Here is an 18753-nt window from a genome sequence, read left to right as displayed (position 1 = left end):
CTGCCTTTCTGCACCCGTCCGCGCCTGGACAGAGCCAAGGGCCACCCCCCCTGCCCTTCTCCCACACCCACGGCTCAAATACACCTCTAGCGAACTCATGGCACTAAATGATACCTTTCTGAAGGCTCACGACCCGCCGCAATGTTTATATGCCGACCCGGTCGGAGGACCTTTTACCTGCATGCTCTGCACAAAAACCAGATCCCTAAACATACAACCCAAACCTATACTAGAGGCACTTATCAACATCCGCTCCCTACCATGTCATAAAATAGACATAATGGAGCTAATCACGAACTATGCTCTAGACCTCCTTTTTCTCACGGAAACATGGGGAGACGAAGCTTCAGGGCCGGATTTCAAAGCTGCTATACCAGAAGATTACTGCATCCACAGGCAGGATCGCAAAGCAAACAAAAAAGGCGGTGGGATTGCGTTAATCTACCGTAACAGCTTCCAAGTTAAAGCTGCAGACTTACAGCATGCACAATGTGAGGCTCTTGCCTTCACAGTCACACTAGCCAGTAATCAATCACTAACCGGCTCGTTACTCTACCGGCCACCAGGCCCCCGCTCCACATTCCTGGCAAACCTAAACCTACTAAGTGAACTAGCCGCTGAAAACACACATTTCACCCTACTCGGAGACTTCAATTTTCATCTTGAATCCCTAACTGACAGCGACACCGCCCAGCTCATCAATGACCTATCAGCAGTCGAACTGAAACAATTGGTTTCCTCTCCCACTCACAAAGCGGGACATACACTTGACGGCATTTTTACAAACAACCCAGACATCACTTTAAATAAAATTCTACCACTAACATGGTCTGACCACTACGCAATCACATTTAACATCAAAGTAAGACCCCTCCTACACAAAAACATATCTCCTAATCTTTATCAAAACACCAGAGATTGGAGAATCATCGATCAAGCACAACTCTCACAGATCCTCACCAATACCTTATCTAGCGCAGTGACAGACCCAGACACCGCAGCAAACAACTATACTTACTGTCTAGAAGAGGCATTCAGAACACTAGCCCCAGCCAGAACTTCAAAATATAACAGGAAAACTCCCTCTGCCCCTTAGTTCTCCGAACAACTCAGACTCCAAAGACAACACTGCCGAAACCTAGAACGCCATTGGCGCAAACACTATCACTCGGTGGACAAAATAGCCTACAAATCCGCCCTTCATAACTACAAACAGCTGATATTGACCGAAAAAACTAACTACTACACCACTCAAATTAACCAAGCCAAATGCACAATGAAAAAACTGTTCCAAGTAGTTAATCACCTTGCAGCACCTCCAAACCCACCAACAGATACCTCCCAAACCCTCTGCAACGCACTAGCAGACTTTTTCTCTGAAAAAGTCACGTCCATCTTTAAGGACTTTTCCCCTAAAGAGACAATAACCAAAGCTACCAACTTACCATCACACGCGGATGTACCGAGCTTCACAGAGTTCAACACTACACACCCACATGTCATTCATAAACTTATCTCATCCATCAAATCAGGCTCCTTTCCATTCTCAACACCATCCCAGATATTATCACACCGCCCATGGCCAGCATTTGTAACTCCATGTTTTCCAGTGGCATCTATCCAGCCATATGGAAAAATACGATAATCAAACCCCTGCTTAAGAAACCTTCACTCGACCGTTCTTCACCTTCCAGTTACCGACCTATTGCATCACTCCCCTTCCCCGCTAAAATATGTGAGTCTATTATGAACAAACAATTGTCTGAATACATTCACAACAACGAACTCTTAGATGACACCCAGTTCGGTTTCAGACAGGGACACGGGACAGAAACCGCCCTACTAAAAGCAGCAGATGAAATAAGGATGACCATGGACAGCGGAGGAGCAGCCATCCTCCTCTTGTTGGACCTATCCACAGCGTTCGACACGGTCGATCACGACACCTTGATCGACCGTGTCGAAGCCATTGGCATCAAACACAAAGCCAAAGACCTCATTACATCCTTCCACGCAGATCGAAAACAGGCAGTAAAGTTAGGAACATTAGTATCCCCTACCTTTGCCCTTCCTTGTGGAGTCCCACAGGATTCCTCGCTAAGCCCGACCCTCTTCAATATATATGTTTCGGACTTAGCGAGAGTAATCAAGGCTTACAACATCAACTTAACCACGTATGCCGACGACACCCAGTTGGTGCTATCCATACACAAGGACGGCACCAAAATAGCAGCAAATTTTAAAGATGGAATGAGAGCCATCAGCAACTGGATGTCCACAAATTGCTTGAAGCTGAACTCCACAAAGACCGAAGTGATGCTGTTCGGCAAAGTTCAACCAATATGGTCCCCACAATGGTGGCCGGAGGAAATGGGCACCCCACCCGAACCAGTCAGTAAGGTCAGAAACTTGGGAGTCATCTTTGATGACAAACTCCTCTTCAACCACCATGTCAACTCAGTGGTCTCTTCATCTTTCAACACTCTGAGGAAGATCAAAAAACTCCTCCCCTACCTCCCCAAAGCTGCAGGGAAAACACTCATTTCCACTTTGGTGTTCTCACGCACTGATTACTGCAATTCCCTCCTCCTGAATGCTCAGGAGAAAGTAATCTCCAAACTCCAGATGGTGAAGAATGCCTCCGCAAGAGTTTTACTAGGCATCCCTAAATTCAGTTCCATTTCTGAACACCTAAAGCAGCTGCACTGGCTCCCTATCAAAAGCCGCACAAAATTCAAAACCCTTTGCATTGTATATAAAGCAATCAACAATGTCGGACCCTAATTTCTTAAAAACACTTTCAAACCTCACACTACCCTTAGATCACTTCGTTCCAACACTGCCCATCTGCTCAATGTCCCCAGAACAAGAAGGGTCAACTGGGGAGACAGATGCTTCACGATTGCTGCCGCAAAACTGTGGAACTCCCTTCCCCTCAACATCAAAACCAGTTCCACCCTCATCATCTTCAGGAAACAAGTGAAGACATGGCTGTTCTCACAGTAATTACACCGTAGTCGTCATATCTTAGTCTAGAGCGCCGAGACACCCCTGGGTAATTGCAGCGCTTTAAAAATCGCAAAAATAAATAAATTAATAAATTAGCATAAATGGGGGCATTCATTTATACAGTGTGAGCATTATTCAAAAATAAGCTACCAAAGCCTCTCTTGCTTGCTGGATATTTTAGATTGTCATGTAGTCAGTCTTATCACCCTGCAGACACCAATGCTCCAGAACAGTGGTTTTTATCTTTTTGACTTGTCTGGATTAGGGGCCCCCCACTGAATTGTTACAGAAATCCCAGCACCCACCTGAGTCATTACTGGAAGTCGGGGACCCAGGCATAGGCAACGTCTGTGATTTAGACCTCAGAACAACCCACAAGAATTCAGAAACCTAAAACAAGTTCACAAATAAAATATTTTATTTAATTCACAAATATGTATAGAAATATGTAATTTTAATGTGAACATTAAGCTTTTCTAAATTACAGTTTTAGTTCTAAAAGACAAATCGATAATGTTGGACATATCAGTTCAGTTCAGTTCATACGTCTTTATTTCGATATATGTCATCATAAAAGACAATCCTAAAACACTGTGTTTTAACTGATTACAGCATATACCCTACTTAAAAACACGTAAAAATTTTAGTTAGCCATTGATTTCAGAACACACTTCATACCACGCAATACATTAAACCAAACATACAAGGTAATAAGTTAAGATACATAAAACAATATTAAATCAACGCTTAAAGACGTACCAAAGATACATTACAATTGAAAACGGTCAGTTAAACGACAAACAGGTGTCAGACGGGTGCCTTGTTCTAATGATCCATATCCAACCCAAACATTTTGCTACAGCTATGGCCACTGGGGCAGATGTGTTCGTCCTCAGCAACCATAGGGCTTCCTGTCCCACCCGTGTTCTCAGGTTATTACAGATTGGTTTTAACCATTTTCTTCAAGGGGCTAGGTAGGCTGCGCAGACAAAGAAAACATGGCCAATTGACTCTTTCTGGACTCTACACCATGGATAAGTGTCCTTAGACTGACCCCACCATTTGTTTGTAAAGGATCTCAGTGGTAACGACCCAACTCTAAACTGGTGGTAAAACTTCCTATCAACGAAGGGTCGAGCTTGTGATCCAGAAACCTACCAGACAGAGAGGATGAGTCAAACTGGACAATAGTCTGATGTCTGTGGGCCGCTCAATACAGTTCCTTAAATATCTTTTTTGGAGAGAATGCATTATTTCCAGGGGCCAACCACAACTGGCTAAGGCCCATGTTCTCCAATATAGATTTTACATTCTTAAACCAGGGGAGATTACCTGAACCAACTATAGATCTAAGGTCTTGGATTTTCTTTGCAAAGGGTGCGAGTGGAGGTGGAAGTGATGACCCCGAGATAGGTCATCACTTCCACTGCTCTAACCCAATGCCATTCAAGGTAACATAACCCACTCGCGGCCTATTTTTCGTAAGCACCATGAATTTGGTCTTGCTTACGTTGACCTGAAGATCATTATGTTTACAAAACTCCTCAAATTTATTTAGTGCAATTTGAAGCTCCTTTTGCGTTTTGGAAAGGATAAGGGTGTCATCTGCAAAGATGAGGAGTGGGAACTTTGTGCCACCTAATGCAGGGGCATCTGTTGGTGTGTCTGCAAAATACTGCACTACTCTGTTGATAAATAATAAAAACAGGGTTGGTGCAAGTACACACCCCTGGCGGACTCCACGAGTGACTAGAAATCTCTGTGTAACCTGCCCCTGCCTACCGCATCTAACCTGCGCGAAGTTTGCCTCGTGCAGTCTTATTACCAGATCCAAAAGATCACTAGGCATACCCATGGATCCCAAAGCCTCCCATAGCTTGGTTCTGGGTACAAGATCGAATGCAGACTTTAAGTCTACAAATGCAGCATAAATTGTTCCATCACCCCGGGACACCACCTTCCAGTAAATAAGAATAAATCTAAACACCTGGTCGATTGTACTGACGCAGGATCTAAAACCCGCCTGCATAGAGGATAAAATATTCTCAGCTTCCATCCAGACCTGAATTTTGGCCAACACCATCCTAGCTATAATTTTCTGGATTGCATCTATTAGACTAATGGGGCGGTAGTTCCTTGGGGCCGAACGGTCCCCTTTTTTGAATATAGGTAATATTTTGGCCCCCCGTCAAGAATCAGGAATCGGGCCCCATTAGCGATTGCGTTCGCTAGTATGGAAATATACGGTACCCAGTTCACTGGATCATACTTAAATAAATCTGCCGGGATACAATCCATGCCTGAGGCCTTACCGGCTTTTACCAGACCCAATGCAATGTCTGCATCTTTGTTCTCAAATACTGTGTGGGGACACAGCGTCCTTGACAATGGGGTACTTACAGCAAGGCCACAAGCAGTATCTATTTCGGGACCCCTAAACTGGGACTCAAAATAATCAACCCAATCATCCGCTGCTACATGATTTGATGGAGTTTGCAATTCCGGAGTACTTCCCCATTTGACAAATTGCCAAAACTTAGTCTGATTACAAGACCTGCTAGCCTCGTAAAGGTCCTGTCAATGTCGGTCATTCCATTCTCTCTTGGCCTCTCTCTGAGTCTTTTTGTACTCAAGCCTTGCCTTCCTAATGTCTGCATTAACACAGGTTTTTAGCGCTTTAATCAGGGCGCTATGTGCCAGAGGGCACAATTTCTTATACCATTTGTGGCCCGATTTTGGAGCCGAGATTTTCTTGTACTTGGTGTTTTTGGAAAAAAGGACTTTCAGAGTGCTAAAAAGCTGCTCATGAAGTACGCTTATATGCGCCAGATTATCCAAGGGATCAGCCATAATACCTGAATGGCATGCAATGTGGTTAAAACTTCATAGAAATCCTGGCCAAAACTGTAGGGTCTTCCACTACCCTGCTCCATCGCACCCTACACCTATCATTTGTTAGGTTGGCCTCAGCTGTAGCGCACTCAGTGGCTCTGATGCTCACTGAACTACTCTCTAGTTTTAAGCTTAGAACCAGTGGATTATGATCACTCTCCGGACGGGCGGAAACTAATTTATCCTCCAAAGAAGACCAACATTCAACTTTAATTAGTATATAATCAATTCGACTCATTCTAATACCATTGTCGAATCTAGCCCTGCCAATTTTGTCGGAAAGAGATCGACCATTAACTACTCTCAGCCCCACTCAAGGCAGAATCCCATCCTGTGTAGTGCAGCCTCAGTCACTTTCTTAATTGGTTCCACTTCAAGAGATGGGACATTCCAAATCGTATCTTCTTCAGCATAAACAAACCTCCCCGTCCCCCCTAAAGGGCTCAAAGGTACTATTTAAGTCCCCAGCCACGAATACAAACTTGTCCCTCCTCATAGAGTTAGGTAGAGAATCAAGCTCATTAATAATCGCCGGTCTCCACCCTCCAGGGAGGCCACAGGCATAAACATTAACAATGTAGATCTCCCGGTGGTTAGGACTGGTGAGCTTTATCCCAAGAATATCTGGGTTATATACAATCACCTCTGTGGGCCTATAGAGAATGCCTTACCCAAATAGTTAAGCCACCTGACGCTCTACTTATATTACCCCTAATGACGGGTTTATAAAAATTAAGATGCCCCAGAGGGTGAATAGGGTCAGTGGCCCAACTCTCCTGGAAAGCTAAGATATCCTGAGTATCCACAAAGTCTGTCCACTCACCTATTTCTACTTTAATTTACAGCCCTGCAATGTTCCTTGAGACTATTTTGAGAGTAGCGTCCTGACTTGCCAACTGAGATTGGGCTAACACGCTCGGGTTGAACTCTGGAGACCACTCAACCTCCATTGGCGATTCTCTACCCGGGGGGTCACTGACTATGGAGACCGGAGGAGACCTTCCCATGTCAGTACTAACCTCCTGACCCACCCGGTCCTTCACTATGATATTGCAAGGTACAGTAGCGCCTCCGAGAGCGACTACATCCCCCAGAAAACCCTCCTCCAATTCAAGGCTTCCAGATTGCTCAGGCAAAACTTAACCACCTGATTCGTTCGTAAGTCAATCCACCCCCTCTAAATCAGTAAGAGGATCAAACCTATTAGACAGGGGGAGATAATGCACCACCCGATTAAGGGGGTTTACTCCATAGGGTCTTCCCCGACGGGATTTAAACTGGGGGTAGGATGGACCACTGTTAGCGCGTGGATAAAAGTAAACAAGGCTCAATGATTGAACATCACCCACTTTCCCAAACCTAGGTTCTCTTCGGATGTAATCAACCCCCCAGGGATCTCTAAAATTCACAACGACACAGTCTCCCTCTAAGTCCTTGGGGCTGTGTCCCACCCAGCTCACCCTTCTAACTCCTAATATCTCTGTGTTGGAATAGGGGAGAAGAGTTCTATTCTTGTTGAGCCAGTAGATGACCTTGTTTTTCAACTCCCTATGTGATTCTATGTACTCCTCCCCTAATGCTCGTACTCCCACCAATATGATCGTATATGGCCCAGACTCTGGGGGGAGATTTATGCAAGGGAGACTCTGTTTAGAGACCTCCTTCTCCAGCGTGGTATGCCCATTAGACTTTCTACCTGCATCTAATACGCGTGATGCAGTCTGCGTTCTAGGCTCCACGCCTACCACCATACCCCCAGCCCTGTTATTACCCAGGAGATTTTTACCTACAGGGGGGTACTTCAGACATGATTTTTTAACCTGGGTGTTAGGCTTGGCCATAGTGGCTTGTAGAGCCACCCTAGAGCCATTGCCAGATACCAGAACCTTAGAAGTAGTGTCTGGGACCTTTATGCTATCCATACCTCTTACCAGATTATCCAATGTATTTGAGTTTGCTACAACTTGTTTCTCAATTTGGTCTAAATTAGAATTGATCATCCTAGTTCTTTCCATGAGAGGTAACATCAATGAATTGATCAAAATTTCTATTTTACCCAGGAACCCGACATCATGTAAACCGCAAAAGGGGGATTGTTCTGTGGATACTATTGGGGCCCTAGGCCGGCTAGGGGGCTGAACGGCAACATAAGGTACCTGGATTTTAGTATTTTTCTTTAGAATTTTTGCCGGACCCCCCTTCGAAGAACCACCCCCTCTTTTTCTTTTGTTATGTGTAGTGGTAGCTGCTGGCCCCTGGTTCTGAGCTAAAGGCGATGATCTTTGTGTTAAGTGAGAAATTAATACTCCTATATTGGAACTACTAGAATCCGTACTGGTTGTAGTTAAGTTCAAAATAGAGCAGCCCACTACATCATCAGTGGCTGCCGGCATGGGACTTGCACTACCTCCAGGGGTAACCAAAGGGTCTGGTTGACTTAGCGGTTCGGGAGAGACCACTGACCCAATTGGACCAAATGACGAGCGCTTCCCCGTAATAAGATCCAGGGATAAGCGCTTCTCTGTGAGGGCTATTTCTTTCTCAATAATTGTTGTAGCCCAACAAGTATGGATGCCCCCCTTCCACTCATCCAATAATAAGATGAAAACAGGAGTCCCCCAGGGGTCCACCTTGAGCCCCCTGCTTTTTAATGTCTATATGACCCCTCTCATCTACCTGGCGGAGAGTTTGGGTGCCAAAATAATGGCCTACGCCAATGACACCCAACTTCTCTTCACATGGGACGAGGGTGACCTTCATACGGAGGGTGTCCAGCAATGCCTGTCCTCGGTATTTGCTTGACTTGCCCGGGCCAGCCTCAAGTGTAATGAGGACAAGTCTGAAATACTCCTGTACGGCCAATTCCCATTGGCCTTTAAAGAATCACTCTGGTCCATAGGATCACCATGCCCCAAGGGTGACTGGGTTTGGAGCTGATCTGTGCTTTCGCGAACAAATCACGAGGCTGGCGGGTACATATTTTGGCACCCTTACCACCCTCAGGAAGTTTTTCCCTCTCCTCCCCCAAGTTGCAAAAGAAGCAGTAGCCAGGGCACTTATACTCTCACGCCTGGACTACTCTAATGCCCCAGACTTTCTGATTCGCAAATTGCAAGTGGTCCAGAACGCGACAGTGAGGCTCCTCTTTGATATCCCCAGGAGGCTAAGTGTGCGCAAGCAGCTCTGCGAGCGCCACTGGCTTCCTGTCGCCCAAAGAGTGCGCTTCAAGGCCCTGGTACTGGCCCACAAAGCTTTACATGGCCCATGCCCATTCTACTTAAAGGCCAGATTTGCGTTCTACCAGCCAACACGTCAGTTGCGATCGGCCACCCTCAAACATATGGTGATTCCTAGGTTCAAGAAGGTTCGTCTAGGTGGCCAATCTTTGGCGGTTAGAGCTGCCTCTTTGTGGAACAACTTACCAGACGCTCTGAGGCACATGCCGAACCTGACTAGTTTAAAAAAACTTCTCAAAACTCATCTATTTCAGCAAGCGTTCTAGCTCCCCTGTTCTCAGCTGACATTAGGTCTCTCTTCCGCGCCAGGACAGTCTTGACTAACAGTGCGTGTTACGAATCAATATATAACATACCATAACATAGCCCGTTTAAAGAATTGGTCCAGAGTACCAGTAAGCACCCCTCCCGACGACGAAAGGGTTACATTTCTGTCCTTCCAGGATCGTAGAGACATAATGGCTGGTTCTTTAGGACTTTAACACATGAATGAGAATCATACAATCTCATACAATGCCAATACGAAGGTATGCTAGAGAGAGTTCATAAAAGGATACAACAGGGACCTGCAGTTGAATGAGGGGGGCCCAGCCCGGCCTCGTACGACCTTGGACGGCCTTAGACGGCCTGCCCTTTGCCGGGACTTAGCCCGGCTAGTCCCGAGCGCGTCCCGCGCAACGCGGACGTGCCAATGATTATATACAGGGCGGTAGGGGGCGGGAAGAGGCCCCAGCTGCGGCGGTGATGGACGCGCTGTGCAGGCTGGTCCTCACAGTCCCACTCGTGATGTTCCTCTGCTCCCCTGCTGGCCCAAATCGGCGTTTACCTCCTCAAGTCCACACGGTCCACGAAATGCAGGTCACCAAAGCAAGTCTGTACCCACAAACGGATGCGAGCGGCACCCCTGTGATTTACACCCGCAAGATTTCAGAAACCTAAAACAAGTTCACAAATAAAATATTTTATTTAATTCACAACTAAGTATAGAAATATGTAATTTTAATGTGAACATTAAGCTTTTCTAAATTACAGTTTTAGTTCTAAAAGACAAAGCGATAATGTTAGACATATCACTTTTTATGCTCCTAATGCATGCTCTTTTTAATGGAGCTACCCATTCTCCATGCTACATTCGGTTTGCTGTACGTACGTGCACTGCTCTCATGAATGAAGCTAAGGATACAAACTCATTTTTTTGCCTTTTAAATTCTTTCACATTTCCAAAACGTTTTTCATTGTTAGTTTTGGTTTTTCATTTTTATATATTATATTAATCTGTTAATATTACATTTAAATTTTCTAAACAATGTTGGACCCCATGACTAGTTGTTGGGGACCCCAGTTTAAGAATCACTGCTCTGAAAAATAGACATAGGTTGTGGTGGAGCACCAGCGGTTACTTTCCTCTTCATAAATGCTTAAATTTTTAAAATATGTGTATTCCCTGCCTGTTAGCCGAATGACCATGGACTCTAAATAAAAGGGAATTAAATAACTAAGCGCGAGCCAGGCCACAAATTAAATAAAATACTCATTCTTCGACTTTAATTTTGCAGGCTATTCTCCAACGTTACCAAAGAGATAAGCACTATTGGATTGGCTTGACCAGAGGAGAGGATGGCTGGAACTGGGAAGGTGGTTTCTCCTATTCCCCTCAGTTGTAAGTACTTCATTTTATAGTGGGTTTGATATTCAAGAATGAGACTGTGCTTTTTGTGCTTCTATCCTTTTATAATGTATTTCTTTGTGCTATTATAAAACGAGAAAATAAATAGAACAAGGTATCTGTCAAAATCGTTATCTGTGGGATGTTCCTTTTGTTATGTTTTTGTAGTTATGGCAGTTTTGAATACAGTACTCAAGTGTTGGCTCTGCATCATAGGATTGTCTTCATCATTTGTAACTGTTGTGCTAAGTCTGTCTGTTTGCTTCCCAGAGCTTATAAATGAAACATCTCCATCGTATTTGCACTGTATTGAAGTTGTCAAGGTCCTGTACAAAAACATCCTTTTATTCGTCTAGCATAACATTTAAATCTTACAGGAGCATTTGCATATTTCCATAAATATCACTGAGAGTTGACGCACGTTTCTTGCCTGGTACTGCTCTTCCTCATGGGCTCACAGATAGACGAACAATGATCATACTGCGGGAGTTTTGCTATGCCGTAAATTCTTTCGGCCAAAAGCCATTACCATTTGCACAAGAAAAACTGATAATTGTTAAAATTATTAAAATATAATCGGTACAATTGATGCACCAAATTAGCTTTCACCGTATAATCGCTTCCTTGTTTTCAATGCTCTTTGTATCATTTCAATAATTAACATCACTTTAAGCAAGTTACCTCAGGTATCTTATTTTTTAAAAGGCCAACTGTCCAGTCACATTGCATGTTTTATGCATAGCTTCCATAGGAAGCTTCTTTCAGTTAAGTTTTAAAAACTGGTAACTCAATGCTATGATAACAGATATCTATCTATTCATTTATCTATCAGTGGAACCCTATCTATATCCATCTTTGTATCTCCATCCATCCCATCCAGCCGGCCATCCATCTCATTTATTCATTTCTCTGTCTAGGCAACAATATTTTTCTTCTCTGTTTGCAGCCCTCTCTGTTTAGCTACCTACCTATGCAAACATGTCTATCTATGGAATCGTCCTGTTTGTTTATCTTCCTGCCTGCCTATCCAATGCTATGTATTTATTCATCCCTCTCTATTTATCTTTGCAAGCCTCTGTTTTTCAACCCTCATCATATATTTCTGATAAAGATTCACAAACGCATTAAAAAAAGATTGGCAAAGGCAAAATGCTAAACGCCAACACCAGACCAATTGGCTTTTTAAGTTGGTGTTAGCTAAGACCTTTTGATTTTCCTAAAATTATGCTGTGGTGGGCTGCTGAAAAGACAATCAGTCTTGACTATCTAGAGCAAGTTAAAATCATAGCCAACTTACCGAAGGTGAACATGCATATGGTTCTTTTTTATTGGGCCGTTATGGAGAGATGGGTTTAGCACAGTGTGGGTTCCTTCAACGCTATTTAGTCTCGGGCGACACCTGCTTAGAGGACCCTGATAAGTCCTGTCTTGTCCTTTCCAAAAGGAAATGTGGGTCATATTGTATCAAAATATTGGCAGAAGCAGTTGATGGAGCGAGATTTAAACTCGCAAAGTTAAACTTCCATAATAAAAATAATAGTACTAATGGCATGGGTTGCATAAATAATCAATTTAGTTTTAAAATTACTGACACTACACACGGGACTAATGTGCTTTTATGTTGCACTAGCAAGTACGTGGAAAAATAATAAACTAACCTTGTCTTTTGTTTATGTCAGTATTAAATGCGGCTGTTTAATTAATGGCGTGAGCTTTATTATTTATGTGCAATGTGTTTTGTCGTGTCTTTTCTGTGGCAAAAGCTCGTGTAAAATCCATATGGCATCAATGAAGAAGGTTTTTTATAAAGCTGCTTTTTGTGCTTTGGCTAGATAACATAATTGACTTGGTTAATATTTAGAAGAGGGGTGGGTAACAGAATGGGTCTCAATTCTCTAATTAAATATTGTCTTGTGTTTGGTTAAATACCAGTTCCCTGAGAGTCCTTTTGGGCCTACGCAAAAGATGGCGTTTCTGAAACCTGTCCAGAGAGGAAAGTTTTACCACGTTGACAGAAATTACTGTTGAATAAAAGATGTGCTAATTGTGCTCATGGAGTTATGTCCAAGGACAGGAAGCGGTAGGATTACCAATGTAAGGAAACTGAGAAACTTTAACTCGGATGAACTCGATTTTGTAAGATTCTCGAGGAAACGAAGTATTATGAACAATAGGGCTAAAGAAGAGCCTGTTCTTGGTTTGAAAGCGGTGATGACATGGATGGTCTGACATAAGTCAGCCAATGAGAACTCTGATGGGAGCGAAAAGAGACACTTTTTTAGGAGATTAGTTAGTTAGAAAGGTATAAAATCTGACCCTTCAGGCAGGAGGGGGCTCTTGCTTCCCGATTCCTGAGTGACGTGCTGTTGGACTTCTAGTGCACGTAAGGACAGCTGTCTTTATTAATTATCCCTTTAGGTGAAGTGAGTTTTAGACAGGGAAATAGAATTTAGGGAATGGAAACTTTATTTCGCTTTAATTCATGCTGATTGATTTACCTTTTAAAATGTCAGACTAATGTGCCTTTCCTTGATTGATGCTTTCAAATTGCTAATAAAATAAAATAAAGATTTCTGAATAAAGATGCTCTTTCCTTGAATAAAATAAAGTTAATAAAAATTAGATTTTTGAATGACAAGCTGGTCTTGTTTATTCATGGTCTAGTTATCATTATTAGATCCATTCGCCTTAGTGACTTAATTAAATGACGTATGATTAAAACCATGGTAAAGTATAATAAACTGCAGTTGTATATATCTTTGTAAATAGCTTATGAATAGTGTGTTTAATTAGGTCACATGATTCAGTCGCTCAAAATTGTCTCTTCAGTTTATGGGCATTAGTAGTGATTCATGATTAATGGTGAGTATTGTGAAGATGAGTGGTGTTATTGAGACAGTTTTTCATTAGGAGCGCTGGATCAATTACTTGGTAGCAGAGTTACGGTTACTATGGTAACTGACATGTTACATGATACATAGGATACATGTCTAAAACATGTTAAGTTTGTTCAGCTGTTACATGTAGTCGAAAGGTTTTTTCCAGTAGTGTGAAAATTCCTGGTTTGCCGGCAAAGAGTTAAGTGTGACAAGTGAGGTTACACTGTGCATTTGTTCTGTTTCAAAATAGTGGTATTGACACATATATCACAGGTGTTGTGGACGTACAACACAAGTTTAGGGATCTTAGGTATGATAGGTTGAATATATAGTGAGGATTGTCTATGAAATTGTAGCTTTTGAAGTATAGAGACAAATGTCCTGCTTTAAAACTCACTGCGAAAAGAGTAGTAGAATTTTGAGTGAAGGGTAAGGAAGCGTAGTCTATTCTTACTGGCAAATGAGGATTTTTGTTGGCGGGTTAAAGTCCTACCAAAAATGTCATGTATGAATGATTAGGGATTCTTTCTGTTTGATTGCGTGTGCTAGAAAGGTAGAATAAGACTACTTGTTTCTATCAACGAATTAAAATATTCTGTGAAAATAGCGTCGTCCATTTCACGCGAAAGGATACTTGTTTGTTTGAAAAAGCTATCTCTTTATTTTAGCGAAACAGACAAATGGTTTGTTTTTGTGACGTTACTAACTGAATTTCATTGAAAGATTTGTAAAATATGGCGCTGTGAAAATATTTTGTAAAGGAGGGGTCAGTTCAAGGAGTGGAACGGAGACAGTGAAGCTGCAGCGGCAAAATACGTCACAGGGATCGCGCTGTTAATGGCTAGCATACGTCACAGTATTCGCGCACTGATTGGCTCATGTGACTTGGTAGGCTTGTATCTGATTGGCTCATTCTGCAATCCAGTAATACTATTGGCTGAACAGAGTAGTGATGTGGCTTAACCTGATTGGCTTGTTGGTGAGTTTCGCGCACGGATTGGCTAGAGTAGCGGAACAGCAAGAAAATATTTACGATCTTTTTGAATTAAGCGGATTTTGTTTAAAAACATGAGTTATTATTATATGTTTGAGGAAAAGAAGCCTTCATGGTTTCAGAAATTAAAAAATATTTTTAGAAGTGACAAGAAAATTGAAACGCAAGGTGGAAAATTACTTCATAAGTATAAAACACCTGCAGCTTATATGGAAGGTGAATTTAGTTATCAGACTTGCCTTTGGATAGATAATTGGATGGAATACACAGATGATGGTGTTCTGGCATGGCCGGAAGATGGGTCATTTAATATTAAAGTGTTGAAAATTTTGAGAGAAAAAATTATGTCTCTTGTACCAAAACCCAGACCTACACAATTTGAAGCTTTAGCTGAATGGGAGGATGAAATGCTTGAATTAGAACGAGAAAAAAGAGGTGTAACAAGAGGCACTAGATTAGACATTCATCGAGAAACTCATGAAGATAGAATGCGACGTTGGAGAAAAGCAGATATGTTTAATGGTTTGTACCCAGCAAGATTTGGTGAGGAAATCAGTCAAAAGAATGCTGCTAAGAAAAATAATATTACTGAAGACAGTGAGGCAGAAGATCCAGTTTTAGAAGAGATTTACATTACAAAAACAAAACATCCGCCACCTTATCAACCAGTTTGTTCATGGTCTACCCCGAGAATTCCTCAAGGAACTTCTCCAAGTGCTTCTCCTAGAGAAATTAATGATGAGTCTCCCCATAGATTAAATCAGAATAATGCAAGAATTCCTGATCGAGGACAAACAAGAACTAATTCAAGTTTATCTGCACCTCGTTCAGGGAAATGTAATTCCGGGAAATATAAAAAGAGCAGGAAGACTTGAGGATACTCCAGATATCTCAGAATACCTCTGATCAAAAGAAGAGTTAATACAACAGTTAACTAAAGGCATGGAAGCAGTAACAGTACCAGTAACAATTGGACCTGTTTTCCAGTTTTTGATCAAAAAGAAATTAGACATTCAGCTTTGACTGTCCCTTTAAATGCAGAAATTCAGAAAGTAGCTGAAAATTTGTATTCAGATGTATCAGAAATTCACTGAGAGAAAAGAATGCCAGATTTAACTTTTAATCAACATTTTTCAAATGATCAAACTCCATCTGTTGCAGGTTCTGATTCTGGATTTCCAGAAAAGAGCATAAGTAAAATAGATTCAACCAGAAATCCACAGCCTCCAGAATTTAAATTACTTGATGTGGCAAAATTGAAAGCGGATTTAGAGGAATTAATTATTGGCACGATTGGACCTGACAGTTTAAAATTATATCAGGATGATGAATTGTTGTTCATTTGCAAAAGCATACAATGGAAAACGAAAAGCAAATATGATCAACTAGAAGAAATGGCTGCTGAATTAGAAGTAGATTTGAGTAGACAGAAAAATTTGCAGAAACATTACAGAGTGGATTTCCCTGAAAAAGATATTGAAAACATGAACACCACAGGAAGGATAACTCATAAAAGAATTAATAGTGTTTCTAAAAAGATTAGATGATTTAGGCAAATGGAGAGTAAAATGAACAAAGAAAAGGGAAGAACACAAAAGAGAAAGAGGGGAAGTCGCAACTGATTTTCCTATGAGAGAAATAGCTGGTGGAGGGTATGTTCGTGTTCCATGGACAAGGCAAGACATTTTGCTGTTTGCAAATGATTTTCCCGCACTGAGAGAAAAACCTGTGGAATGGTATCGACAGGTAGAGAGATTTGTTTAGGTCTCAAAAGTTCTGTGGATTGATCTTGATGGATTCTTTGACATTGTCGTTCCTTCAGATCTTTGGACAGAATGTAAAATTTCTATAGACTGGCCCAAAGAAGAACCTTCCCGAGATAAAGTAACCGTTGCACCTTCACCTGATGTTACAAATCTGTATGATAAAGTGATTGTGTGGTTGAAAAAAAAGATTCCACCAAAAGAAGTAGATTGGTTTAAATTGACAGAACAAATCAGGAGCCAAAAGAATCAGTACATTCCTTCTATGAAAGATTACTGCTGGTATTTAAGCAATACAGTGGTTATGAGAAGCTGAGTAAAAAGGATATGAGCCATTTTATATACAGATTTGTATATGGTTTGAAACCTGAAATTGGTGAGATGATCAGATCAGGAATAGCTGGTTGGCAGTCACTCTCAGTTGATGACATCCTGAGAAAAGCAAAATACTGCAATGACGAAATAGATGCTAAGCAAAAGAAGCTAAAAGAAAAAGCAATGTGGGCACAGGTGAAAGTGGCTGAACAACAAATTGCAACTTTAGAAACTAAAAATGTTAGCCAGAATCAAGGGAAATTTAAGGGTAATTATAATAAGCCAAAGTTAACAGGTAATATTGAGGAACTTAAGCAGAAACTCCCATGTTTTAATTGCGGCGAAATTGGACACTGGAAGCGTGAGTGTAAAAATCCGCCCAGAAATTTCAAAAATACATCATTAAATCCACAGATGCAGAATGAGATAAATCAGCAGCAACAGCTACAGTGACAGTTACAAGAATTAAATCAGCAGCAACAGCTACAGTGACAGTTAGTGAATCAGCAGAGTCATATTCCACAACCGCCACTTCCAAATAGTATTAATGCGGAGAGATACAATTCTGAAACAGGATTCTGCGGAGGTGAACGGGTAAACAGACCACCAACAGTGAGTGTGTCGAATGTTTCCGAACAATATTGGTTGAAAGAAAATTATGGGAATGAGTCTGATGATTACTTATGACGGTGCCTGAGAGAGGAGGAAGAGTGTGTGCTTGGAGCCACTCTTGAGGTAGATCAGTCTGGTCCATTTGTTAATGATAAAGTGAATGATGTAGAGATCACTTTTCTTGTCAAACCAGGTGCTACCCGTTCTACTGTTAGATCAGTGGAAATTGAAAACCTACCTCTCTCTGGTGACACCATTCAAGTAGTTGGCGTAGCTAAACAACAGATTAAAACATTTAACAGAACCAGTTAAAGTCGAAATTGGCAAATTTAAAGACAAACACAGATTTGCAGTCTGTGATAGCAGCCCTGTAAATTTGTTAGGGAGGGACATCCTTTGTAAAATAAAATGTAAAATATATTGCTCACCTGATGGTATTGAGCTTCAAACTCCAGAAGAGGAGGATGGCCTTTATAAATTAACAATGTAAATTTTTGAAGCAGAAGAAAGTAAATATTTCCTGCTTTTGACAAAAATGATTTACCTGAAGAATTAAAAGAAACAGTCAACACTAAAATTTGGGATTTATCTGGAGATGAAATGGGTTTAATGAAACATGTAGACCCAGTTAAAATTACTGAGAGACCAGGAGCAAATTATCCAAACATTCCTCAGTATAAAATGAAAGCAGAAGTTATTGAAGGTGTCATACCTGTAATTGAAAAATTCATAAAGCAAGGTGTTTTAAAAGAAATTGAGAGCAGTCCATGTAATTCACCGATTATGGGAATCAAAAAGCCAAACGGAACTTTCAGAATTGTTCAGGACCTGAGAAAGGTCAATCAAATAGTTGTTCCATGTTGCCCGGTTGTACCAAACCCAGCGGTAATTCTTTACCAGATTCCGCATAAGCAGAATGGTATACAGTTATAGATCTTTGCAATGCATTCTTTACTGTTCCATTGCATCCAGAAATCCAACCAATTTTTGCGTTCAGATTCCAAGAGCATATCTTAGCATGGTGTCGCTTCCCTCAAGGGTATGCAGAAAGTCCATCAATTTTTATTCAGTTTCTAAAGAAATCCCTGGAAAATCTAGATTTGCCTGGTAAATCGACATTAGTGCAATACATTGACGACCTTCTTGTTGCTGCAAAAACACAAGACAATTGTGTGACAGATACCATTACTCTTTTGAATCATTTGGCAGATGAGGGACATAAAGTGTCACCTGCAAAATTACAGTTCTGTAACAGGAAGTAAAATATCTTGGTCACAGATTTGCAAAAGGAATTAGACAAGTGACAATTGAAAGAATAAAAATGATCCAAGCAAATCAGCCTCCGAAAACACAGAGACAAGTCAGAATGTTTCTAGGAATGGTAGGT

The 18753-nt window shown here is 41.6% G+C and overlaps 1 protein-coding gene across 1 annotated transcript in view; it reads left to right on the top strand.

The window, feature by feature from the left end:
- Positions 1–18753, top strand: part of LOC147700893 (C-type lectin domain family 2 member A-like) — a 246646-nt gene that overhangs the window by 139069 nt on the left and 88824 nt on the right. The window contains exon 6 of the mRNA XM_086928530.1: positions 10694–10797. Within this exon, the coding sequence (XP_086784656.1) occupies positions 10694–10797 (104 nt within the window). The remainder of the gene's footprint in view (positions 1–10693; positions 10798–18753) is intronic.

The sequence above is a fragment of the Lissotriton vulgaris genome, chromosome 7 (assembly GCF_964263255.1).
Source record: "Lissotriton vulgaris chromosome 7, aLisVul1.2, whole genome shotgun sequence".
NCBI lineage: Eukaryota > Metazoa > Chordata > Amphibia > Caudata > Salamandridae > Lissotriton > Lissotriton vulgaris.
Note: the sequence above shows the minus strand (reverse complement) of the source record. Positions and strands in the feature narration are given on the sequence as shown.